Below are 21,056 nucleotides of genomic sequence, written 5' to 3'. Positions count from 1 at the left end.
CTTACATCTATCTCACCTTCTCTGATTTCTGCCGGTAGATTTGTTTGCTTTGTTTTCTCTAGTCCTATAGAACTATTTTCATATCTGTTATAGTTTTTGATATGAACTAGATCTCATTCAGGACACAGTCATGTCTTAATCAGCTGTGAGTTTTGTATCCTCAATATAGAAAACAGAGACCCTATTACTACCCACAAGTCCTACAAGACCAGAGCCTCTAATACTATCTGAGCTCAGCAGCCATCATGTACACCATTTCAATGACCCGACCTCCTTGCTTCTCCTGGAACACGTGCCTGCCTTAGTCTTTTTCGTTTCTTTGTCTAGAATGCTCTTTCCCTGAAGGTCACAAAGGTTGCTACTCACTTCTTTGAGGTCTTTCCCCAAATGCCAGCTCATTAGAAAGGCCTTACCTTATTATCTGTATTTGTTCATAGAACTTTTCATAATCATTGCTGCCTGGCATATATTAGACACTCAATAAATACTGACTGATTGAATGAATGAATACGGTACCATGTAATCAAAATTTCTTTTAAATATGTAAATCCCAGTATTTCTTTTGTCAACATTATGAATTGTAGTACCAGTTCTGTTGAAAACAAACGTGATATGTAAACAGTTATTTGGGTAAAATTAAACCTTATGAACCTCAGTTACTCAGTGAGAGATGGCTTATGTCCCATCCATTCTTACATTTGCCATCACTCTTAACTGGGGCTTTCTCATAAAAAGACTAAGTCAGTATACATCGACTAAAATTGTAATTTGAAAAGATATATGTACACCTATGTTCACAGCAGTACTATTTATGATAGCCAAGGCATGGAAGCAACCTAAATGTCCATCATTAGATGAAAAGATAAAGAAGATGTGGTATGTATATACAGTGAAATACTACCCAGCCATTTAAAAAAAGTGTGAAAGAGTGCCATTTGCAGCAAGCTGGATGGACCTAGAAATTACCATACCAAAGTGTAGTGAGTCAGAAAGAGAAAAACAAATATCACATGAAATCACTTATATGTGGAATCTAAAATATGACACAGGGAATTCCCTGGAGGTCCCAGTGCTTAGAACTCAGCACTTCCACTGCTGGGGGGCCCCAGAGAGGGTGGCACAAACTCCCTGGTTGGGAAACTAAGATCCTGTAAGTTATGCAGTGAGGTCAATTAATTAATTAAATATAAATAAAATCAAATACGACACAAATGAACTTATTAACAAAACAGACTCACAGACCACCAGGGAAGGCCTCTTAATTTTCTAAGTTTTAAGACAAATACTATTGTTAACTTTTTGTATTTTGGCCATACCGTAGTTCCCTGAGCCAGGATCAAAGCCAGCCCCACCCCTGCCTCCCACCTGGCCCCTGAGAGTGAAAGCACTGAGTCCTAACCATTGGACCACCAGGGAGTTCCCTACTATGAACTTTTTAATAAGTACGAAAGAGCCAGAGCACAGTGAGAAGGCAATGAAAGAGGTATCAAATGACCTTCAGGCCCTGGCACTCATTTAAGACAAAATACTGCCTTAATCCCTGTGTCTCCTTTGTGTAGTATGACAGGAAATTTAGCAGGAAAAGACCATCTACCATCTCATAGACAACCCTTGGTGTGTTCTGGGCTCACCTGGCAATCGTGCTCTGGGTGGTAACCCATTTGCATCATATTAAGGCCAGCATTGGTGCAGAGGAATCAGAAAGACACTGGTGTTTTGTTTTTTTTTTTTTCCACAGTGATGGCAAGACCCTTCAATGGTGTAAGAATGTTGTTGTTGACTTGCTAAGTCATGTCCAACTCTTTTCGACCCCCTGAACTGTAGCCTGCCAGGCTCCTCTGTCTATGGGATTTCCCAGGCAAGAATACTAGAATGGGTTACCATTTCCTTCTCCAGGGGATCTTCCTGACCCAGGGATCAAACCTTCATCTCCCCTATTGGCAGGTGGATTCTTTACCACTGAGCCACCAGGGAAGCCCAAGACATTTATTTGTTTGTTTATTATTATTATTCCCATGCCACAAGGCATGATCTTAGTTTTCTGACCAGCCTGTACACCCTGCATTGCAAGCACAGAGTCTTAACCACTGGAACACCAAGGAAATCCAGAAAGATACTTGTTTGAATCCTGACTCTTCTAACCCTGTTCCCTTGATTTTTGGACAAGATTCTTTGAGTATCAATTTTTCATTTGGTTTGATTCTCCCATCTGTAAAAACAAGGACATAATACTGTCCTAGAAAGGTTGATAGGGAGGGTTTAAAAGAATAATGCTATTGAAATCCTCTTATACAGCTATGGGTATTAGGGGTGTTTTGGAAAATTCTGGTTCCCAGAGGCAGCCTAGCCTCAGGGTTATGGAACATCATGATCCTATCAACTTTTGGGTGGGGCGGAGGGAGGCCTTTGCCTTGACACCTTTTCTGCAGCCAGTTCTGGAGCAGAGTTATATGTTGCCTAGTAACACCTCTGGGAATCCAGGAAGTTCAAGTTTTGGAAGCTGTGGAGGAAAGGAAAGGTGGGGTCTTGTGTGTTTGAATTTAAACTGACAAGTACCAAGTATGTGCTGTACTTGGATGATTTAAGTGCCTCCAAGTACCAGAGCTCAGGCAATCTTTTGTTTTGCCTTAATGTGATACATACAGAGGGGTTTCCCTGGCGGCTCAGTGGTAAAAAATCCGCCTGCCAATTCATGAGATGCAGGTTCCATCCTGGGTTGGGAAGATTCTCCTGGAGGAAATGGCAACCCACTCCAGTATTCTTGCCTGGGAAACCCCATGGACAGAGGAGCCTGACAGGCTATAGTTTATGGGGTGGCAAAAGAGTCAGACACGACTTAGTGACTAAACAACATAGATACAGAAGGTTCAAAATGTACAACAGGGTGAAGAGTGAAACATCTCCCTGCATCCCTGTCCTTTCATTTCTTACCACCCGGTTCCCTCCCCAAGGATGACCAAGTTATCATGGTCACAGGAGTCCTCTAAGAGCTATTACAGGTATACAGGCAAATAAGTGAATGTATATTTTTTCCCTACCCTCCCTTTTATGCAAATGGTAACATTCTACCTACTTGGTAGGACTTTGTTATTTCACTTCATCACCTGGCTCTGATTCTCCATTTGGTTCCACAGTTGCAGCTCACTCCACTGTATGGGTTACCCCTTTTGATTTCCTGAAGCCAAAAGAAGTTATCAGGTTGTTTCCAATCTCTCACTTTTATGATGTTGCAATGAATTGCCTGGCACAGGTGCAACCTCATTTACCTCTAAGATAAATACCTAGGAGGAGAATTTCTGGGTCAAGGGTATGTGCGTCTGCACTTTTGATAGTTACTCTGATGGTTGGATTGCCCTCCAAAGGGACTGTATCTATTTAAGGGGCCATCTTCCAGGTAAGGTGTTTTTAAACTTTTGGATCTCAGATTGGAGGGGTAAAAGAAAAAAGGAACCTCAAGATAGCTGGCATCTGTATGGGTCTCACGGAGAAGGCAATGGCAACCCACTCCAGTGTTCTTGCCTGGAGAATCCCAGGGACGGCGGAGCCTGATAGGCTGCCATCTATGGGGTCGCACAGAGTCGGACACGACTGAAGCGACCTAGCAGCAGCAGCAGCAGCAGCGTTTGGGTCTCAAGAAGCTCCTTTTGCTACTCCTAGTTGATCCTTTGTTCTTTGCTTCTAAAAACTGAGCCAGTGCAGGATCCTGTTAGTTCACACCCTCTGGCTGCTACAAGCAAGGGATTTAGGGTTTGCTCCTCAACTTTAAGAACTGTCCTTTGCTGATACTTCCAGAAATCTGCAGCTAGAGCATCTGTCCTCTCTTCTTGCGCACATCCTGCTCCTTCTCCACTGCTCTGACCATCCAGCCACCTATTCTGTCGCTTGGCGGTTAGCTGACTCCCAGTTTCATCAAAAGAGAGTTTTTGTTTTCCACAGTTTTTGTGTGTTTTTTTTTTAGGACAATTTCGTTGGTAAAAACAGGGGAAAAAATGACTGACTGTCCTTATATTGAAAATCCTAAAACAAAGACGTTAGTATTATTATCACCCATTTTACAGGTGTGGACACTGACACTTAGGCTGATTAGAAATTACATCCCTCTGAGAAAGTGACCCCAGAACTGTGGTTCCCACCATCATTCAGTTATTCCACCCATGACCTTAAGTAAATCCCTTCTCTCGGGTCTCAGTTTGCCCACTTGTAAACCAACACACTTGAGCCTTCCAAAATATCTTAGAAGAAGCCCAAAGTTCCCCAGAAGCTGTCAGAGAAGGTCAGCAAGAGATGGTGATGGTGGTGTGCAGTCTTCCACCAGAAAACAGCTCAGCTTTTTATCAGTATTGACATCACTGATTTATGTTGATTTGTTAAAAGGGTAGTTAATTGGTGAAAAAAAGGAAAAAAAAATTGCACTATCTCAGAGGTTGGAAACTCATGGCTCGTGGGCTGCAAGTGGCCTGATAACAGGCTTTATTTGGTCCACAAAGTTTTTTTTTTTAATATATACTTATTTATTTGGCTGTGCCGAGTCCTGGTTGCAGCAAGTAGGATCTAGCTCCCTGATTAAGGATTGAACCCGGGCCCCCTGCATTGGGAAGGCAGAGCCTTAGCCACTGGACCACCAGGGAGTGCCACAAAGTATGTTTTAAAAAGTTTAACTAAAAAAACAGTTTAATTAGAGGATGAGATGGTTGGATGGTATCACCAACTCAAGGGACATGAGTTTGACTAAACTCCAGGAGATAATGAAAGACAGGGAAGCCTGGTGTGCTGCAGTCCACGGAGTCAAGAAGAGCTAGACATGACTTAGAGATTGAACAAACAAAACAAAAAGAATAGAGATATCATATAAAAATGTGTATCTCTGCCTGATCTTGAGAAGAATCAGAGATATGGCAGCTTGGGGTTCACAAACCAAGCACATTGGTGTAGCAAACCCTGGATCCAGAAACTGGATCTCCAGGAAGGACTCTATAAGGCCCTAAATGCCTACTTCAGATGATATCCCTCCCCAGGACGAAGGTAACCACATTCAAACTTCTAACAGCATAGATCGGTTTCGCCCATTTTTCTGCGTTATTTTCACAGTCTGTCCTATTTTGTGCCGTGTGCCTTTACTCAACATTCTGTCTGCAGGCTGCAGTCTCATTATGGATGTAGCTGTAGTTCATTTGCTTTCATAGTTTTAATACATTCCATTGTACTTATCTCACAACCTATTTATTCGGCTGTTGGTAGACACCTGTATCCTTTCCAGATCTTGACTGTTATGAATCTCGCTGCTGTGTACATTCGCTGTTGTGCACATTTATCATTCCTATTGGTGCACACAGGTATGCACTTCTGTTGGGCATGCAGCCAGCTGTACGACTGCTCTGCACGGGTAGAGCTGCATATGGTTTTCCAGAGTGGTTCTATCAACCTATCTTTCTTCAACTGCTGTGAATTCCAGTTGCTTCCTTACTCAGTTATTACCTGACAAGCTCTGAAAGGCATTGGGTTTGGGGATTCCCAGATAAGATGCCTTCTACAGGTTCTTTTAACACCCCCCTCTCCCCCCCAGTTAATCTATTGATTTGACTGTGCTGGGTCTTACATATGGCACTTAGGATCATTAATTGTGACATGCCAACCCTTACTTGAGGCCCGTGGGAGCTAGTTCCCCGACCAGGGATCGAACCTGGGCCCCCCTTGCCTTGGGAGCATGGAGTGTTAGCCACTGGACCATCAGGGAAGTCCCAACAGGTTCTTCAAACTCTTAATCTTCCAATCGTATCTGAAAGGATGGATGGCTGAGCCCAGTTGTCTCAAGGATAACTGCTTTTGCTCTTCCTTTGTAATTTTTGACTGGATTCCTGTAACATTCATTTATGCCTCCAAGCTGAGATCTAACTACCTGGGAAGTAGTTACCCAGACATGGGGGTGGGAATGGAGAGACGGAAGAATGTTATAGGCTGAGGTAAGGCGAGGGCACGTTGAAATCCTCCAGAGGCCAGAGGAAAAAAAGAGGACAGGTCCAAGTTCTCAATGAGGGCAGTGCTGCCTCCAGAGAAGATGTGAGAAAGGACTGGGGGAATGTGTCATCGGGGTTTCAAGTCGAGACCAAGAGGGTCCTAGAAAGAAGAGAATTGCTCCCTGCCCAAGGAAAACACCTTCCCCACCCACCCGCGGCCTAGAAAGCCCTTGCAGAGTAAGGAGCAAGGAAAAGAAGTTGATTTTGATTGGAGGGTGGGCAGTAGAGGCGGGGGAGTGGGGTGTGTCCTACTGTCTTGTAAATATCCCCTCCAGGCACATTCCCAGCATATTTAAACCTCTGTCACCTGGGACAGCTTCAGTTCTCTGAGCTCGCAGTTCCTCTCTCTTCTCCTGGGAGGATTCTTGGCTTTTTTTCCCCATCATGGCCCCCAAACACCAGTCTTCTCTTCCACCCCAAGCGAAGAAACTGAAGAAAGCCAGGCCAACTCCTGCCTCCCGGCCAGATGAGGCATCTGCTTCTTCAAACTTGCCGAAGGAAGGTATGTCCCAGCGCCACGTTTTACTGATTTAAGGGATTTGCAAGGATTGAGTTTCAGGTCATTTCCCCCCACCCCTCAAACCTTTTGGGTTGTGACTGCAAACTCCCCTGAAGGGTTTTCAGCATGGGGCTCATGGGTTAGGTTTATGTTTAGAAAGAACCAGAAGGGGTGAAAAGTGGGAGGCCTGGAGCACATGTGAGTTCAGTCCTGGCACTAACCCCACACCTATGTTCCAGCCCGCAAACTCTTCCTTTTGGTTTCTTAGTTAAAATGCACCAGCAGCCAGCCTGAGGCTGGTGGAAACATAGGTGACCCCTCTCCTCTCCTTCACGGTTATCAGATCCATCCACCTCTTTTTCCTGCTGTGGCCGCCAGCCCAAAACTCTGGCCGGGATTACTGCTACCTCTTCCTCATCTTGCTTCCGGCTTCCTCCTCCTCCCTTCCACCCACTGCGAAGCCAATCACGTGACTCCCAGGCCTTCCTATTGCCCTCGAGGTATGGACTAAGACTTCCGGGGCGCTGCCCACCTGGTCTCTGAGGACCTCTCCTGGTTCAGGCTCTCTCAGCACCTTTACCCTCTTTTCACCTCCTCGGGCTCCTCTCACCTTGGGGTCTGGAAAACCCACAGTCCTCTGCCCGGGTCACTCCCCTCTCCCTACCTGTGCATTCCTTCTGCTTCTGCAGTTTCCTACTGAAAAGTTACCTTTGAGCCACAGCTGCTAGGTTGCCCCTAGCAGGAGCCCCTATCTGACCCTGCAGGACCCAGAGTCACCCCAGTCTGGCCTTGACATTCTAATTGTTGGTTTCAGGGTCTGCCCCACCCCCGCATTAACCCTTAACTTGGAGGTGAGGGCTGTGTTTTGCAGACACACGGCTTGGAGTAGAGCACAAAGTGCATTGTTCTGGTGAGGAGGCCTCCCTGATAGGTTAGGGGTGTGGTGGAGCGTTCTGGGGGCGGGGTTGGGGGGAGTGGGGGTGGGTTTGGATAGGTCCTAGAAGGCAGGAAAGCACTGTCCCAGGAAGTGACAGCAGGCTGGCTCAGTGCAGAGGGGAGGGACTCGGAGCCAGTGAATCTTCTTAATTTGCTGACCTGACTGAGGTCCAGCTTTGCTTGTGGAAGGAGCACTGGATAATGAGTCCTCATTGCAGAACTCCTGTGGGTTTGCTGGGTGATGTGGCAAGTTTAAATTTAAGGAGTCTGTTAATCCCCTTCAAAATGAGATGCAAAGACCTCCTGCCCAGCTGATTATACCCCAATATGGTCAAGCTGGACAGCCAGGGTTTGTGGCCTGGCTGTGTCCAGCTGTGTGACCTTGTTGGGCAAGCGACATAACCCGTGCTTCTTTCCTCTTCTGTAAAATGGACTCAACATTATGTTAGGCTTGCTGTGAGGCCGAAGTGGAAGTGAAACACAAAACAGCAATTGGCTCATGATCAGTGCTCTTGAGACGGATAGTAAATTCCTTCCCACTTGTGAGCAGCAAAATGTGGATGAGTCCTTCTGGTCGCCTTCTGTTTAGCTTCTTGGGAGAATTAACAGGACCAGAAGGGATAGCAAGGTGTAACCACAGTCCCTCCATGGTGGTTCTTCCTGGGACACTGCTGTCTTGTAGGGCATGCCAACATCGCTCTGTTCCAATCTTTAAGTTGTGGGGTTCTCCTCCTTCAAAGAAAGCTGGGAAGGAGAGGAGGGAAGAATTCTGAGGGTGAGGTGAGAGCCCAAGGAGAGAATGCAGAACTCCTAATGGTGGAGGCCAAGACCACAGAGAATAATTCACAGTGGGTGAATTATCTCTCGGTGTGTCCATGCCACTCCCTTGTTTACTGAAGCTCTTGCCTGTTTTTGCTTTCTCTTTCTCTTCTACTTCCTAGTGTGTGCTCTTTGAATTCATCTTGAGGAGTGCTGTGGGAAAGGTCAGGAAGAACGGGATAGTCCTAAGGGCTGGGATGGAAGCCTTGAAAGCCCATTGCCCATCAGAAAGCTTTGGAAGGCTCCCTGGAGCCACTCCCCACACAGGAGAGACACCAGTAGATCTGGTACTCAGGAGATGCTCTGGGTCACGGGTACCAAGCAGTGAGAGCAGGCTTAGTGTATGGAAGCAGTAGCCTTTAGCATGGTGTTTTTCAGATCTTTTCATCCCACTTGTGGGTTATGAAGTCATTTTAGTTGATAGTGACCTGCATTTAAAGAAAATAAAATAGATTAAAAGAGTCATCACACTCAAGTGAGGGTAAGCATTGTTTTGTCTGTAGGTGTTTGTGTGTGTGTGTGTGCACGTGCGCGCATGCACACATGCATGCTCAGTTGTGTCCAAATCTTCGCAGCCCGTTAGACTGTAGCCTGCCAGGCTCCTCAGTTCATTGCATTTCCCGGGCAAGAATACTGGAGTGGGTTGCCATTTCCTTCTTCAGGGAATCTTCCTGACCCAGGGATTGAACCCATGTCTCCTGCTTGGCAGGTGGATTCTTTACCACTGAGCCACCTGGGAAAGCCCACCTCTTACTGTAGTTTGTGTCAAAAACTCTGTCCTTAGGGCAGGGGTTTTGTTCATTAGCCTCGGTTCTGCCACATGTATCAAAAAAGCTGAGTGAAATGAGGATATTAATACCTATCTTGTATTTTGTGAGGATTAAAAAAGAAGGAAATGCATATATTTATTACAGTCTGTGGTCCATGCTACATGCTTCAGCAGTGCTCTGGAGCCTGGTATTTCTTTCCAGCTCTACTCAGTGGCATCAAAGTGGTAGCAGGAAATTTGCCTTGGTGAGAGTATTTATACACTGCTGATGTCAGCCAATGCTACAATCAGAGTTTTTTGGTGTGTTTTTTTTTCTCTTCTGGGAGCTGCCTGTCAAAGTTTCCCATCTTCTTATTGGTGTTAATAATTCTTCCCTTAAAAAGCGTCCAGCTGGGACAGGTATAGATTGAGCTAATTCAGAATAATAGGGTTTGGAGGAGAGAGATTTCTCCTAATTTCTGGGTTTTGGGGAAAGTCCCAAGAAGACATCTGTTTTCTCTACCCATGGATGGTCCGCCATTTATCAGTCACCCACCAATGGATGAGCTTGAACATTAAAGACACTGCTCGAGCTTTAAGAGCTGATAGTAAAATGTGACTTCTGGGAGGCAAATAATCCAACCCTTGGTTTTGGTTACAAATACCCAGAGATTTCAGGCCTTCTGCGGTCCATGTCTTGGGGCTCTGCTGGACAGAGTAAAGCCTTGAGTAGTTCATGTATGTTACTTGGAAAGCACATAGTTGAAATAGAAGTGCCTTGGCCTTCGTGTTTCAGGGCTTGACCTCTAAAGCAGGCCTTATTGATCCTCTGACACAGTGAAATTAAATTTAAAATGAACACTTTCGACCCCATCTTCCAGTTGTTATGCCTCAATGAGACGCGGGCGCATTTAGCTGGGATTTGCGCTTAGCGCTGTCCGGTTTCTCGTAAGCTCTGTGAATTGCCTACTGAATTGGGCTTAAAGGACCCAGAGATGAATGTGGCCACTCCATGCCTTCGGAGGACTTCCACTTTGTTTGTCTTCTGTGAAGTTTATAATTTCCTAGCAGAAATAGGTTATTCATAGAAGGCAAACGACTTGTTCAGGTGTACACAGCCTGCTGGGCAGAGCTGAGACTAAGAGCAAGGAAAAGGCCCTGTGCCCTGTGGACTGGGCAGCTTCAGGCTCTGTCAATGGCAAGCCTGAGTCTGAAGGCAGCTTCCCCGTCTCGTAACTAGGATGGAGGTGCCGCCTTGCTTCACCCGGGAAAGGGGGCGCCCCAGTGAACCCGGGGTTGATATATTTCTGGGCCAGATATTCTGAAGCAAGGGTACTTCGAGGCCTGCCCTTTTTTGGTGGGGGCGTCTGCGGACACTCCTCTCCCCGCGTACCCCCGGCGGAGGAGGGAAGACGCTTCAGCCACCACGCGACGGCACCCGCCCGGGAGCCTGCGCGCAGCCTGGCGAGGCCCCGCCCCTCGGGCCGCCGCGCGCCCGTAGCGCGCAAATGTCCCGGGTCGGGCTGGAGAAGGGGAAAGCGGGGGAGGGGAGCGCGGCGCAGGGGGGCCGGGCCCCGTACGTCGCGGCGTTCCTTCCTCCCGCCTCTTCGCCAAGCCCTGTGTCTCCTCGCCGCCGCTCCGCCCCCCTGGGTCCCGGCGCCCTCAGCCAATGACGAGGCGGCGCGAGCCTCTTCGGCCGGGGGCGGGGCGTGCGCGCGAGGCCTGGCGCGCCTGCGCCCTGCCGCCCGCCCCTCGCCGTGAGGAGGAGGAGGTGGAGGAGGAGGTGGAGGAGGAGGCGGCTCGGGGAGATCGAGCAGCGAGCTGGAGAGCGGAGCGTGAGTGAGGGAGCCTAGCCGCCTGCCCGCCCGCCCGCCACCGCCGCCGCCTCTCCTTCGTAAGCAGGAGCCCGGGCCGGGGCCCGGCACGCCGCCCGCCCCCCACCACAGCCCCTCCCTCGTCGTCAGGCCGCCAGGGCAGCGCGCGCGAGCCCAGGGGGAGGGACAGCGAGCGAGCGAAAGAGCGCCGGGAGGAGGCGGCCGGACCGAGCGAGCGCCCGCGCGTGTGGCGTGAGGGGAAGCCGCTGCCCGCCCCCCCTTCGCCTTCCCTTCTTTCCCCCTCCCCGCTCCCCCCCCGACCGCGGAGCAGCACCATGTCGGCGCCGGCGGCCAAAGTCAGTAAAAAGGAGCTCAACTCCAACCACGACGGGGCCGACGAGACCTCAGGTGAGGAGCAGGCGAGGCGGGGGCCGGCCCGCGCCGCCATCTTCGCCGTCCGCCCGGCCGCAGGCCGCCGGCGGGGCCCGGGGCGCGCGGGGCGAGGGGTGGGGGGGCCCCAGCCGGGCGGACGGGCCGGCGCGCGCCTCGGCGCCCTTTTTTTTTTTTCCATTTTGTGCGCGCGAGGCCCGGGGCCGGGTGGCGCCGCGGCGGCGAACGGCGCTGCGAGGCGGGGGCGCTGCGGCCTGCTCGGCGCGGGCGGAGGAGACCCCCCCTTCCTCTCCCCCCCCTCCCTCGCTCTCCTCCCCCTCCCTCCCTCCCGAGAAGCCTCTCTTTATTGTGCTCCGCCATGATGCCTCGCTCCCATCAGCCGCCGCCGCCGCCGCCACATGGTGCGGCCGGACGCGGCCCCGCGCCCGGGCCTTCGCGCGGCTATCCCCCGCCACCCCGCCGGCCCCTCCACGCCCGGCCCCGCGGGCGGCGCCCCCCGCACCCCCATCCCGGAGGCCGGCCCCGGCGCGGCCCTCGGCCTCGAGCTGGGGCGGGGTAGGGGCGCGGGGAAGCACGCGGCCGGCGGCACCGCGGACCCGGGGCCCCTCGGAGGATGCTCTGGCCGGCCTCGGGCCGTCCCCCACGTGGGGTGGCCAACCCCGTGGCGGCAGCGCGCTGAGAAACTCGGCGCGGCGGCCCTGGGGTGTCGGAGGAGGGTCTTTACAATGGCTCGTTGGCAAAACCTCCTGGCCTTGTCCGTGAAGGCTTTTCTCGGCAGGGGGGCTACACCAACCCGGGCTGGTTGCCGGAAATGAACCGCGCGATCCGGCCCCTTCACGCCCACTTAGCTTTGTAGGTTTTGCGGTCTTCACCCGACAAAAGGGCACCTTTCCCTTAGCACACCCCCCACCCCCCACGTTGCTTCTCTCGGTTCTTTGGCTCAGTTTCTGACTGCATGCTTGCTCGTTGTAAGTGTGCTCCAAAGTCATGTGGGGCTGCCTCTGAGATCAGCCCGCCTGAAAATTGGGTTGGAAGGTAAATTGGAGTGTTTACAGTGTTGGGGTAGTTTTAAGGCCTTCCCCGTCTTGTAGGCATGTCTGATGTCTTAACAGTAATCGATATTGAGCAATATTTTCAATATTATAAAAGGTGCTTCCAACATGGAGATAGGTGGTGTCCTAATTTTTGATATTGTTGTGGGTTTCCGTATTCTAGCTACTCTTCGTTGTCTTAACAGCATGATTTGTGAGCACTCTTCTAATTGAAAAGTAGTTTGTCAACTGCACGCATGAACACGTGGAGAGCATGCCTTGTAGTAGTAGGCAGGTTTTTTTTTTAAAGAGCTTTATTGGTGTAATTCACGTCACAGACTGTTAACATCAAGAAGGAAAACTAGTTAAATTTATCTTCAAATTTAGTATTGAGTCTTCTTCATGCACCTTTTTCTTGCAGAAAAAGAACAGCAAGAAGCAATTGAACATATTGATGAAGTACAAAATGAAATAGACAGGTAAAATTTTTCTCAGTTTACTTTGAAGTTTCTGACCTGATTATGTTTTGGTAATCATTGAAACTATGGCCAGATTTCTGTATCTACTGGCTAAGTGGAGATGACTATAACTTGGAAATATTAGGATTCAGTGTTAGTTTTTCTGTGATATATTTGTAGGTCACCAAAAAGTTGCTAATGAAAGTACATTGACGTTGTATAAAGATTGGGATTCCTTTCATAGGGTGAGGAATTGTTGCAGTGTGTGGACTTCTGATAGTGTAGTATTACAGCCTTAGTGTTGCTCTGACTTGCCTAATAACTTTGTTACGTGATTGGCAGCTTTTTCTTCTTGAGAAAAACAATTGAGGTTAGCCTAGTAATGGAGTTAGATAAAGTATAAAATGTTACCAAAATGCTGTTTTGGCACTTTAATAAGAACTGTCAGTTATTGAGTGCCTGTTGGCAAAGCTGATTAGATTGCCATCTCAATTTTGAGTTGAGTCTCTGACTGCAAAAATTTAGGTGATTTGGTTATTACAAGTAGGTACTTTGCATTGTTCTAAGGCTAACAAGAGTCAATAAGTATTTGTATTTGTTAAGTACCATCGTTGGTCAATGTGTCTCTTCATTTGCTTCAGACTTAATGAACAAGCCAGTGAGGAGATTTTGAAAGTAGAACAGAAATATAACAAACTCCGCCAACCATTTTTTCAGAAGAGGTCAGAATTGATCGCCAAAATCCCAAATTTTTGGGTAACAACATTTGTTAACCATCCACAAGGTATGTGATGGCAGGGCATTATTGAAGGATATGGGATGTCCACTTGTTGTAAAGGGGAGGGATCTTGGTTGAGGACTTGATTCTGCATGTTGGTTACCTGCAGAGGTTCAAACAGGGAGAAGCTTGCAGTTAATGCCTTCTGTTTAGAAGAGAGCACATGCTAATGTACAGTTGTGTTTAATTACTTGATAAAAGATGATGGTAGCTCTGACTCTGAGCCATTTGGTTATTCAGTTAATAGTGGATTTATGAAACCAAATTTGGACAAATCTTAAAAGGGATCACTGAGTTGTACATTTGTATAATCACTTGGTCTCCTTGCGGGTCTAGTGTCTGCACTGCTTGGGGAGGAGGATGAAGAGGCGCTGCATTATTTGACAAGAGTTGAAGTGACAGAATTTGAAGACATTAAATCAGGTTACAGAATAGATTTTGTAAGTATCTGTAACTCACTTGTCACTATGGAAATTAACTTGAGCTTTGCTTAGAAGGGCTATTTGTATTGACTTCTGATTCTCTTATTGTTTATTGTAGTATTTTGATGAAAACCCTTACTTTGAAAATAAAATTCTCTCCAAAGAATTTCATCTGAATGAGAGTGGTGATCCATCTTCAAAGTCCACTGAAATCAAATGGAAATCTGGAAAGGTATTTGAGGACTTGTGCATTAATATTTTGTATAGTTTGATTTAGTTGAACCATTTAACTAATTCTTAGTGTTTTGGTGATGTGTTAAATGCAGATCCTTAAAAAAGATCTGTGTTAAAGCCAAATACAATAGTTTATGGAGCAAGTTTTTGTAGATATGGACTTAAATCATTTTGAATTTTACATTGGTGGCTTTGTTTCCGAAAACCTATTTCTGTCTGCATTTAAGTGGCAAACATAAATATTTTAAATTATACTGTCTCAAGATACTGGTTGTTGAAGTAGAACTAATTTTATATGTATTAAAAAACCAAATCTAGACAGTAACTTTCAAGAAAAGGTGGCATACAAATTTGATAGCATTCTTTGCAGACATAAAATCCTAAGGTTTCTTCTCTTTATTAACTGTACTTTTTATAATTTCAGATAATAATAGTGTGAATCATAGAATGTCCAGATTTTGCTCTGCTTTTGGGTTAAAAACCTTATTTAAGATGTAGAGACGAGGTGTAGAGAGCCTATATATCATAACTTCTTCCATCTTCATTTAGGATTTGACGAAACGATCAAGTCAAACACAGAATAAAGCCAGCAGGAAGAGACAGCATGAGGAACCAGAAAGCTTCTTCACCTGGTTTACTGATCATTCTGATGCAGGTGCAGATGAGTTAGGAGAGGTCATCAAAGATGATATTTGGCCAAATCCCTTACAGTACTACTTGGTGAGTTGAGAATGTTCTTTTATTTAAGGTTGTACTTGTTCCATTTGTTTGAAAGTGAGTTTTTAAGGTAACCTTCGGTCTTGGTTTTTCTCTAGGTTCCTGACATGGATGATGAGGAAGGGGAAGGAGAAGAGGATGACGACGATGACGAAGAGGAAGAAGGATTGGAAGACATTGATGAAGAAGGGGATGAGGATGAAGGTGAAGAAGATGAAGATGATGATGAGGGGGAGGAAGGAGAGGTAAAAAGATTTGGTTAAGTCCAAACAGATAATCAAATTCACCGTGTTACTTTGGAGATTACGTATATTGTACTAGTTGTGGGATTTGTAGAAAGGATAGGCTGTTTTGTCCAGGATTTAAGGAAATTTTGATAAGTTTATTATATTATTGATTTAATTAATTCTACTTTTGTGGTTAGTTTTTATGGCTAGTCAGTTATGTCATTCCCTAGCCAGTACTCAGTGTAAGCACTGTGGACATTGCAACTGCCCAAATTCTGACAAATCTCCCAAATAAAAATAGGCATGTTTTGGACAAGCTGTTATAAAATTCTTTGAGTCAGATTGAGATAGATTAGGTTTTGGTTTGATTACTTGGTCTGAAAGATGTCTGATTTGATTAGTACTGGAAGTTAATACATCTGAAACATCACCAGGTCTTTCAAGAATCAGATTGGGAAATTCTCTGGTCCAGTGGGTAGGATTCAGCCCTCTCACTGCTAGGGTTCGGGTTTGATCCCCGGTCAAGAAACAGATCCTGTGAGCTACGTGGCCTGAGGGGGAAAAAGTAGTTGCTGCAGACTGGTGTATAGTTGGCCCTTCATATCAGTTGTATCTGTCCCTTCCTGTTCTTCAGATTGAACCAACAGCTGACTCTTTTCTTTTTAATTCTCAAAAGTTCCAAAAAGCAGAACTTGAATTTGCTGAGTGTTAGCAACTATTTACATTGTATTCACAACTATTTACAGTGTACTATTACAACTAATCTGGGATAATTTAAAGTAAATGGGAGAATGTGAGTAGGTTGCATGAAAGTACTATGTTCTTTTTATTTAAGGGACTTGAGCATTCAGAGGGTTGTGTTGTTTTGTTTTGAAAATTTGTATTGGCTGTGCTGAGCTGTATGTGGGATCTGAGCTCCCCAACTAGGGATTGAACCTCTGCTTCTTGCAGTGGAAGCATGGAGTCTTAACCATTGAACTACCAGGGAAGTATCCCTGAGGATTTTTGTCTGTGGAGGAGGTTCTGAACCATCCCTCACACATACCAAGGGACCACTGTGGGGGTTCATAAAATTCATTACTGCTGGCATTTCATTATGTTCTGTGGGGTCCATCATGGTCCATATGAATATTGGGGACTGACCTTAGAATTAATCCTAAAGATTAACTGCCTGCTTTTTTTTCTTACAGGAAGATGAAGGAGAAGATGACTAACGGAACACTGATGGATTCCAACCATTTTTAATTTTCTCCAGTCCCTGGGAGCAAGTTGCAGTCTTTATTTTTTTTTTTTTCCTCCTCTTGTGCTCAGTCGCCCTGTTTTTGAGGTCTTTTTTCTCCTTTATACCATGGTTCACAACTTATTTGGGGGGGGAAATACCTTGAGCAGAATTCAGTGGGACAAGAATCTCTACCCCTTTCTGTTCCAAATTCATTTTTATCCCTTCCTGTCTCAACAAAAACTATGGAATCAACACCACCATGCTCTATGGGAAAAAAAGAAAAACCTTCTGCTCCCTTAGCTCTGCTGGAAGCTGGAGGGTGCTAGGCCCCTGTGTAGTAGTGCATAGAATTCTAGCTTTTTTCCTCCTTTCTCTGTATATTGGGCTCAGAGATTACACTGTGTCTCTATGTGAATATGGACAGTTAGCATTTACCAACATGTATCTGTCTACTTTCTCTTGTTTAAAAAAAGAAAAAAAAACTTAAAAAAATGGGGTTATAGAAGGTCAGCAAAGGGTGGGTTTGAGATGTTTGGGTGGGTTAAGTGGGCATTTTGACAACATGGCTTCTCCTTTGGCATGTTTAATTGTGATGTTTAACGGACATCCTTGCAGTTTAAGATGACACTTTTAAAATAAAATTCTCTCCTAATGATGACTTGAGCCCTGCCACTCGATGGGAGAATCAGCAGAACCTGTAGGATCTTATTTGCAATTGACATTCTCTATTGTAATTTTGTTCCTGTTTATTTTTAAATTTTTCTTTTTGTTTCACTGGAAAGGAAAGATGATGCTCAGTTTTAAACGTTAAAAGTGTACAAGTTGCTTTGTTACAATAAAACTAAATGTGTACACAAAGGATTTGATGCTTTTCTCTCAGATAAACTTAATATGACTTTCCAAGTTTGACTTGTGTAACGTTATTGTCAAACTTTTTGTCACCCTATCTTCGTATTTTTTGATAACGCACTTTGCAGGATGACCTCAGGGCTATATAGATTGAGTAAAGGGATTTGAATCAATGTATTAATGTCTCCATAGCTGGGAACCCATCATGGGTACAATTTGCCATTAGTTTCTTTAATTTTTCACATCACTGGGGATACCAGATTGCTGAAAACTCAGTTCTGAATGTGTTGTACCTTTGGTTTGTATCTCAAATCATCATTTCAAAATATGGGCTTTTATTTACTTAGATATTAATAGTGCCTGCCACCACCATCAGACAGATCTGGTGCTCCTCTGCCGAGTTAACACAGGGCAATTGTTTGCATGTCTTCACTGGCACTGTAAGATGTGGCCGAGAAGACAGGCTTTCAGAGTAAAAAGTCCGTGTTGGTGGTAAGAAACTCAGGTTAGGAGTACTTTTATCTCAAAGTACCAGCTTTTTAGCATATAGCTCTCCAGTGAGACCTGTCTGTGTGAATCCGAAGGAAGTGATGGACTGCTCTGCTAAATGCCATTGTGCATAAATCACATTTTGAGAAGCTACCTAATGCATACGCTTTTTAATGCTGTAAAATATAGTAGCTAAAATTAAATGCCACTTAGCTTTTTCAGAGATGAATTAATGGACAGCTGGGTCAAATTCAAAGCTTTTTGATGTATAAAACTTTATAAATGGAACTACTCCATCAGTAGGCAAAGTGTAACAAAAACCTGTCTAGATGGATAGCGTGTAATTTCTGCACAGGTTTCTGTAGTAAATACATCACTGTATACCGGTCAGGAATCTTGCTCCAATAAATGAAGATAAAGATTTTTTTTGACTGGGGTCATTCTCCTTGTTTCATAGAGAAATGTTACTACTTACTTTTGGATTTAGATGATAAGCTAGTTTTTCTGCTTTGTTTTTATTTGTGTTCATTGTGACTGGGAAATTTGGAGAACTGCCCCTTCAAGTAGTTCAGTAGGTATAGCATAGGTCCATACAACTACATGGAAAGGTATGTTTGGAAGTTGTGGACAAATGAACTTATTTGAAATGTCAATTCCTGAGGGGATTCAGTCTTCAATTTTGAGGTCTCAACATTTGAAGGGCTTTTTGCTAGAGAAAAGAAAATAGTCACTTGAAACAATATTCATGAAGTAATAACTGATTTATGTTTCACAAAGTGACAACCATTTGTTTTTTGTATGCTGGTGCTGTTTCTGGGGGATGTGCTCAAAAGATAGGACCCCTTAAAGGGAATTTCATCCCAATTATACTGAGACTACCCTTTAGATTCCCTTATTCCCAATGAAGGAGTACTAGGCTGTGAGAAGGCAGAAGGGGCAGACTTAGTTTACTGGAAAAACTAAGGCCACAAAGTAGTCTGCATTGTTGCCAACTGCAAGAAGAGTTTTGGGGCAGGCCCTTGGGTATGTTTCTAAAACTACCAGGTGAGTGGCTTAAAGCTCCTTCGGTACCAGGACATCTAAACAAAAAGGGAATAGTGCCTGTTGTGGTAGTTTCTCTGGGGCATCTACTTGCCAAGCTGTGCCATACTCTGCTTATGAGAAGAGCTGAGTAACTACGTGAATTGGGACATAGAGGACAGTAGCTTATGTGTTTTACATGTAAAAGTTTCAAGGATTCTCTGCAGTCAAGGTGGTCTGACCGCCATAACAGGTACTTAGGATTTCAAGCAAGTGACTCTGAAATGCAGTTTGTAACCCTAACCTAAATGTCTTGGGCTGACAAATTTGCTTTAACATCTGGCCTGCTTCACAACTGTTAGCTGTTTGCAGGCTTTGGATAAATGTATAATTGTGTTTGTGAATTAATTTAGTAATCTTTATCATTACTGTTAATATCTGGTTTCATGGTTTCACTTGAGCTCATAAACAGATTTGGTTTTTCTGCCTTTTTTGTTAGATTTTGCTATAAACCGTTTGTAGTTATTGCAAGAATGGAATTCTTTGGTGGGGGGAAATGAAGATGGTTCAGGATTTCTTGAAGATTGGGACAAACTCTTTAGGAGGTGAATAAATAACAAATTACTTAAGTTGTTTAAAGGACAACAGCTCATTTTGAAAAGTCTATCCCTCACCATAGGAAAAGTCTATTCCCTTTTATATGCATGGCTGTATTTAATGGAGATTTACCAGTTATACTTTCAATGACTCTTGGGAAAGCAACTACAGTTTTGTGATGAGAATAGGAACTGGAGGGTGTGTGCCAACTTGATTAGTTAGAGACATTGCATACTCAGATACAAATCTAAGGGAGGCAAATCTAAATGTAGATGGAGTGATATCTGCCATACCCAGAAGGAAAGAGATCCAGAGAGGGGTAGCTGTTCACTCATGGAGCCTGCTGGGACAGTTCTTTTCAAGTTGATGTTACACAACTTTAATAGTTCATTAGCCAGAGTTGGTTTGGGCTGTTCACTATCCTCTGGATGTTAAAAATGTGAATTTCAGTTTTCCTAAGTATTAATGATTTTAGGAAACACCATCACCCATCAGACATCTACGTAAGATGCACCTCTCTCTTCATACTTAGCCATCAGCTGAAGGCTGTAGGTTTGTCCAGCCTGGGGTTCTTTAGGAAAGGTGGATGCATTCTACTTTGGAACCCTTTTTTCCCTTAGTAGCCACAAAGCAATGAAACACTTGAACACAAACTTTAAAAATCATTGAGTTCTACATAATTCAGGTGCTGTCGTAACCTCTCAGTTATTTGTTAGTATCAACATTCAGCTAAGGGCACCTCAATAAACCCCACCTGAAATAGTACCATGTGCCTTCTAGCTTACTAGGTGTTAAATATTTGTCTAGCCTTAAACAATTCTGGTTTGTATATATGTAAAAGTGTCACGTCTCTGATTATGAAGTCATTTCCCCTTCTGAACCATGTTGCCTTTGCATATGTTGGTGTAATTTGATTGATTTCCCATTGCAGGACTATCCCAGGATTGCCCACATTATGCCACATTTCACTTTCCATTCACTGAAGGAATTGGTCAAAGAGGAACTGACATGGTTTCTGCTATGAAAGCATTGGAGGGTACCTCTTCAAAGTCAGCAAATAAGCCACCTTAAATATTTGACCCTTATTCACTTCTGGCCCCGTGGAGGAGGCTCCTTCCAGTGAAGTCATGGCAAAAGGTGCTGGTGAGCATAGGATGATGGATTGGCTGAACAACCCTGTGTTACTCAGTCCCTCAGTTGTGTCCCACTCCCTGTGACCCCATGGACTGTAGCACTCCACGCTTCCCTGTCCTTCACTATCTCATGGAGTTTGCTTAAATTGAGTCAGTAATGCTATCTAACCATTTTATCCCCTGCTGCCCTCCTTTCCTTTTGCCTTCAATCTTTCCCAGCATCAGGGTCTTTACCATTGAGTCAGCTCTTCCTGTCAGGTGGCCAAAGTATTGGAGCTACAACCCTAGTGTTGCTCAGTCTGGCTGTCTGGGCTCTTTGTGACCCCATAGACTGTAGCCCGGCTTAGTGATTAAACCTCTACCTCCTCCAAACTGTAGCCTGTCAGGCTCCTCTGTCCATGGGGTTTTTCCAGGCAAGAATACTGGAGTGGGTTGCCATTCCCTTCTCCAGACAATCCTAGACTAGTGGGCAATAAAGAACCAGGGTCCCCTGGAAAGCCATTGCCCGAATATCTAGCTCAGCCTATTTTCCTGAGATGGTGTTTTTTTTTTTTCCTCCTCAAGGTTTAAATGTGTATTCTGTTTAGATGAGTGCTTTGGAGCAAAGGCTGAATGAACAGCACTGGCTGAACCAGAGTTCCAGTCTAGTCAAATGATGG

General features: G+C 45.3%; 1 protein-coding gene across 4 annotated transcripts; it reads left to right on the top strand.

The window, feature by feature from the left end:
- The first annotated feature begins 6,398 nt into the window (after positions 1-6,398).
- Positions 6,399-18,047, top strand: SET (SET nuclear proto-oncogene). 4 transcript variants are annotated; one of them, XM_068980983.1, is made up of 9 exons: positions 6,399-6,516; positions 10,785-10,787; positions 12,673-12,730; positions 13,351-13,493; positions 13,824-13,927; positions 14,028-14,141; positions 14,693-14,863; positions 14,959-15,105; positions 16,278-18,047. In XM_068980983.1, the coding sequence occupies exons 1-9, from the start codon at positions 6,399-6,401 to the stop codon at positions 16,299-16,301; spliced, it is 882 nt and encodes a 293-aa protein (XP_068837084.1). In that variant the 3' UTR covers positions 16,302-18,047. The 4 variants fall into 4 exon arrangements, with proteins under 4 accessions (XP_068837084.1, XP_068837005.1, XP_068837141.1 ...); XM_068980904.1 differs by lacking the exon at positions 10,785-10,787; XM_068981040.1 differs by lacking the exons at positions 6,399-6,516; positions 10,785-10,787 and adding an exon at positions 10,975-11,238.
- Positions 18,048-21,056: the final 3,009 nt, after the last annotated feature.

This window comes from Capricornis sumatraensis, chromosome 1 (genome assembly GCF_032405125.1).
Source record: "Capricornis sumatraensis isolate serow.1 chromosome 1, serow.2, whole genome shotgun sequence".
NCBI lineage: Eukaryota > Metazoa > Chordata > Mammalia > Artiodactyla > Bovidae > Capricornis > Capricornis sumatraensis.
The sequence above is the reverse complement of the archived record's forward strand: the minus strand, read 5'-3'. Positions and strand labels throughout refer to the sequence as shown.

Bases quoted from the DNA above. Each gene is read 5' to 3' on its own strand.
- SET (XM_068980983.1), top strand. From the start codon at position 6,399: ATGGCCCCCAAACACCAGTCTTCTCTTCCACCCCAAGCGAAGAAACTG. The intron at 13,494-13,823 runs GTATGTGATGGC...TTGCGGGTCTAG, and splicing joins ATTTGTTAACCATCCACAAG to TGTCTGCACTGCTTGGGGAG. The intron at 13,928-14,027 runs GTAAGTATCTGT...TGTTTATTGTAG, and splicing joins CAGGTTACAGAATAGATTTT to TATTTTGATGAAAACCCTTA.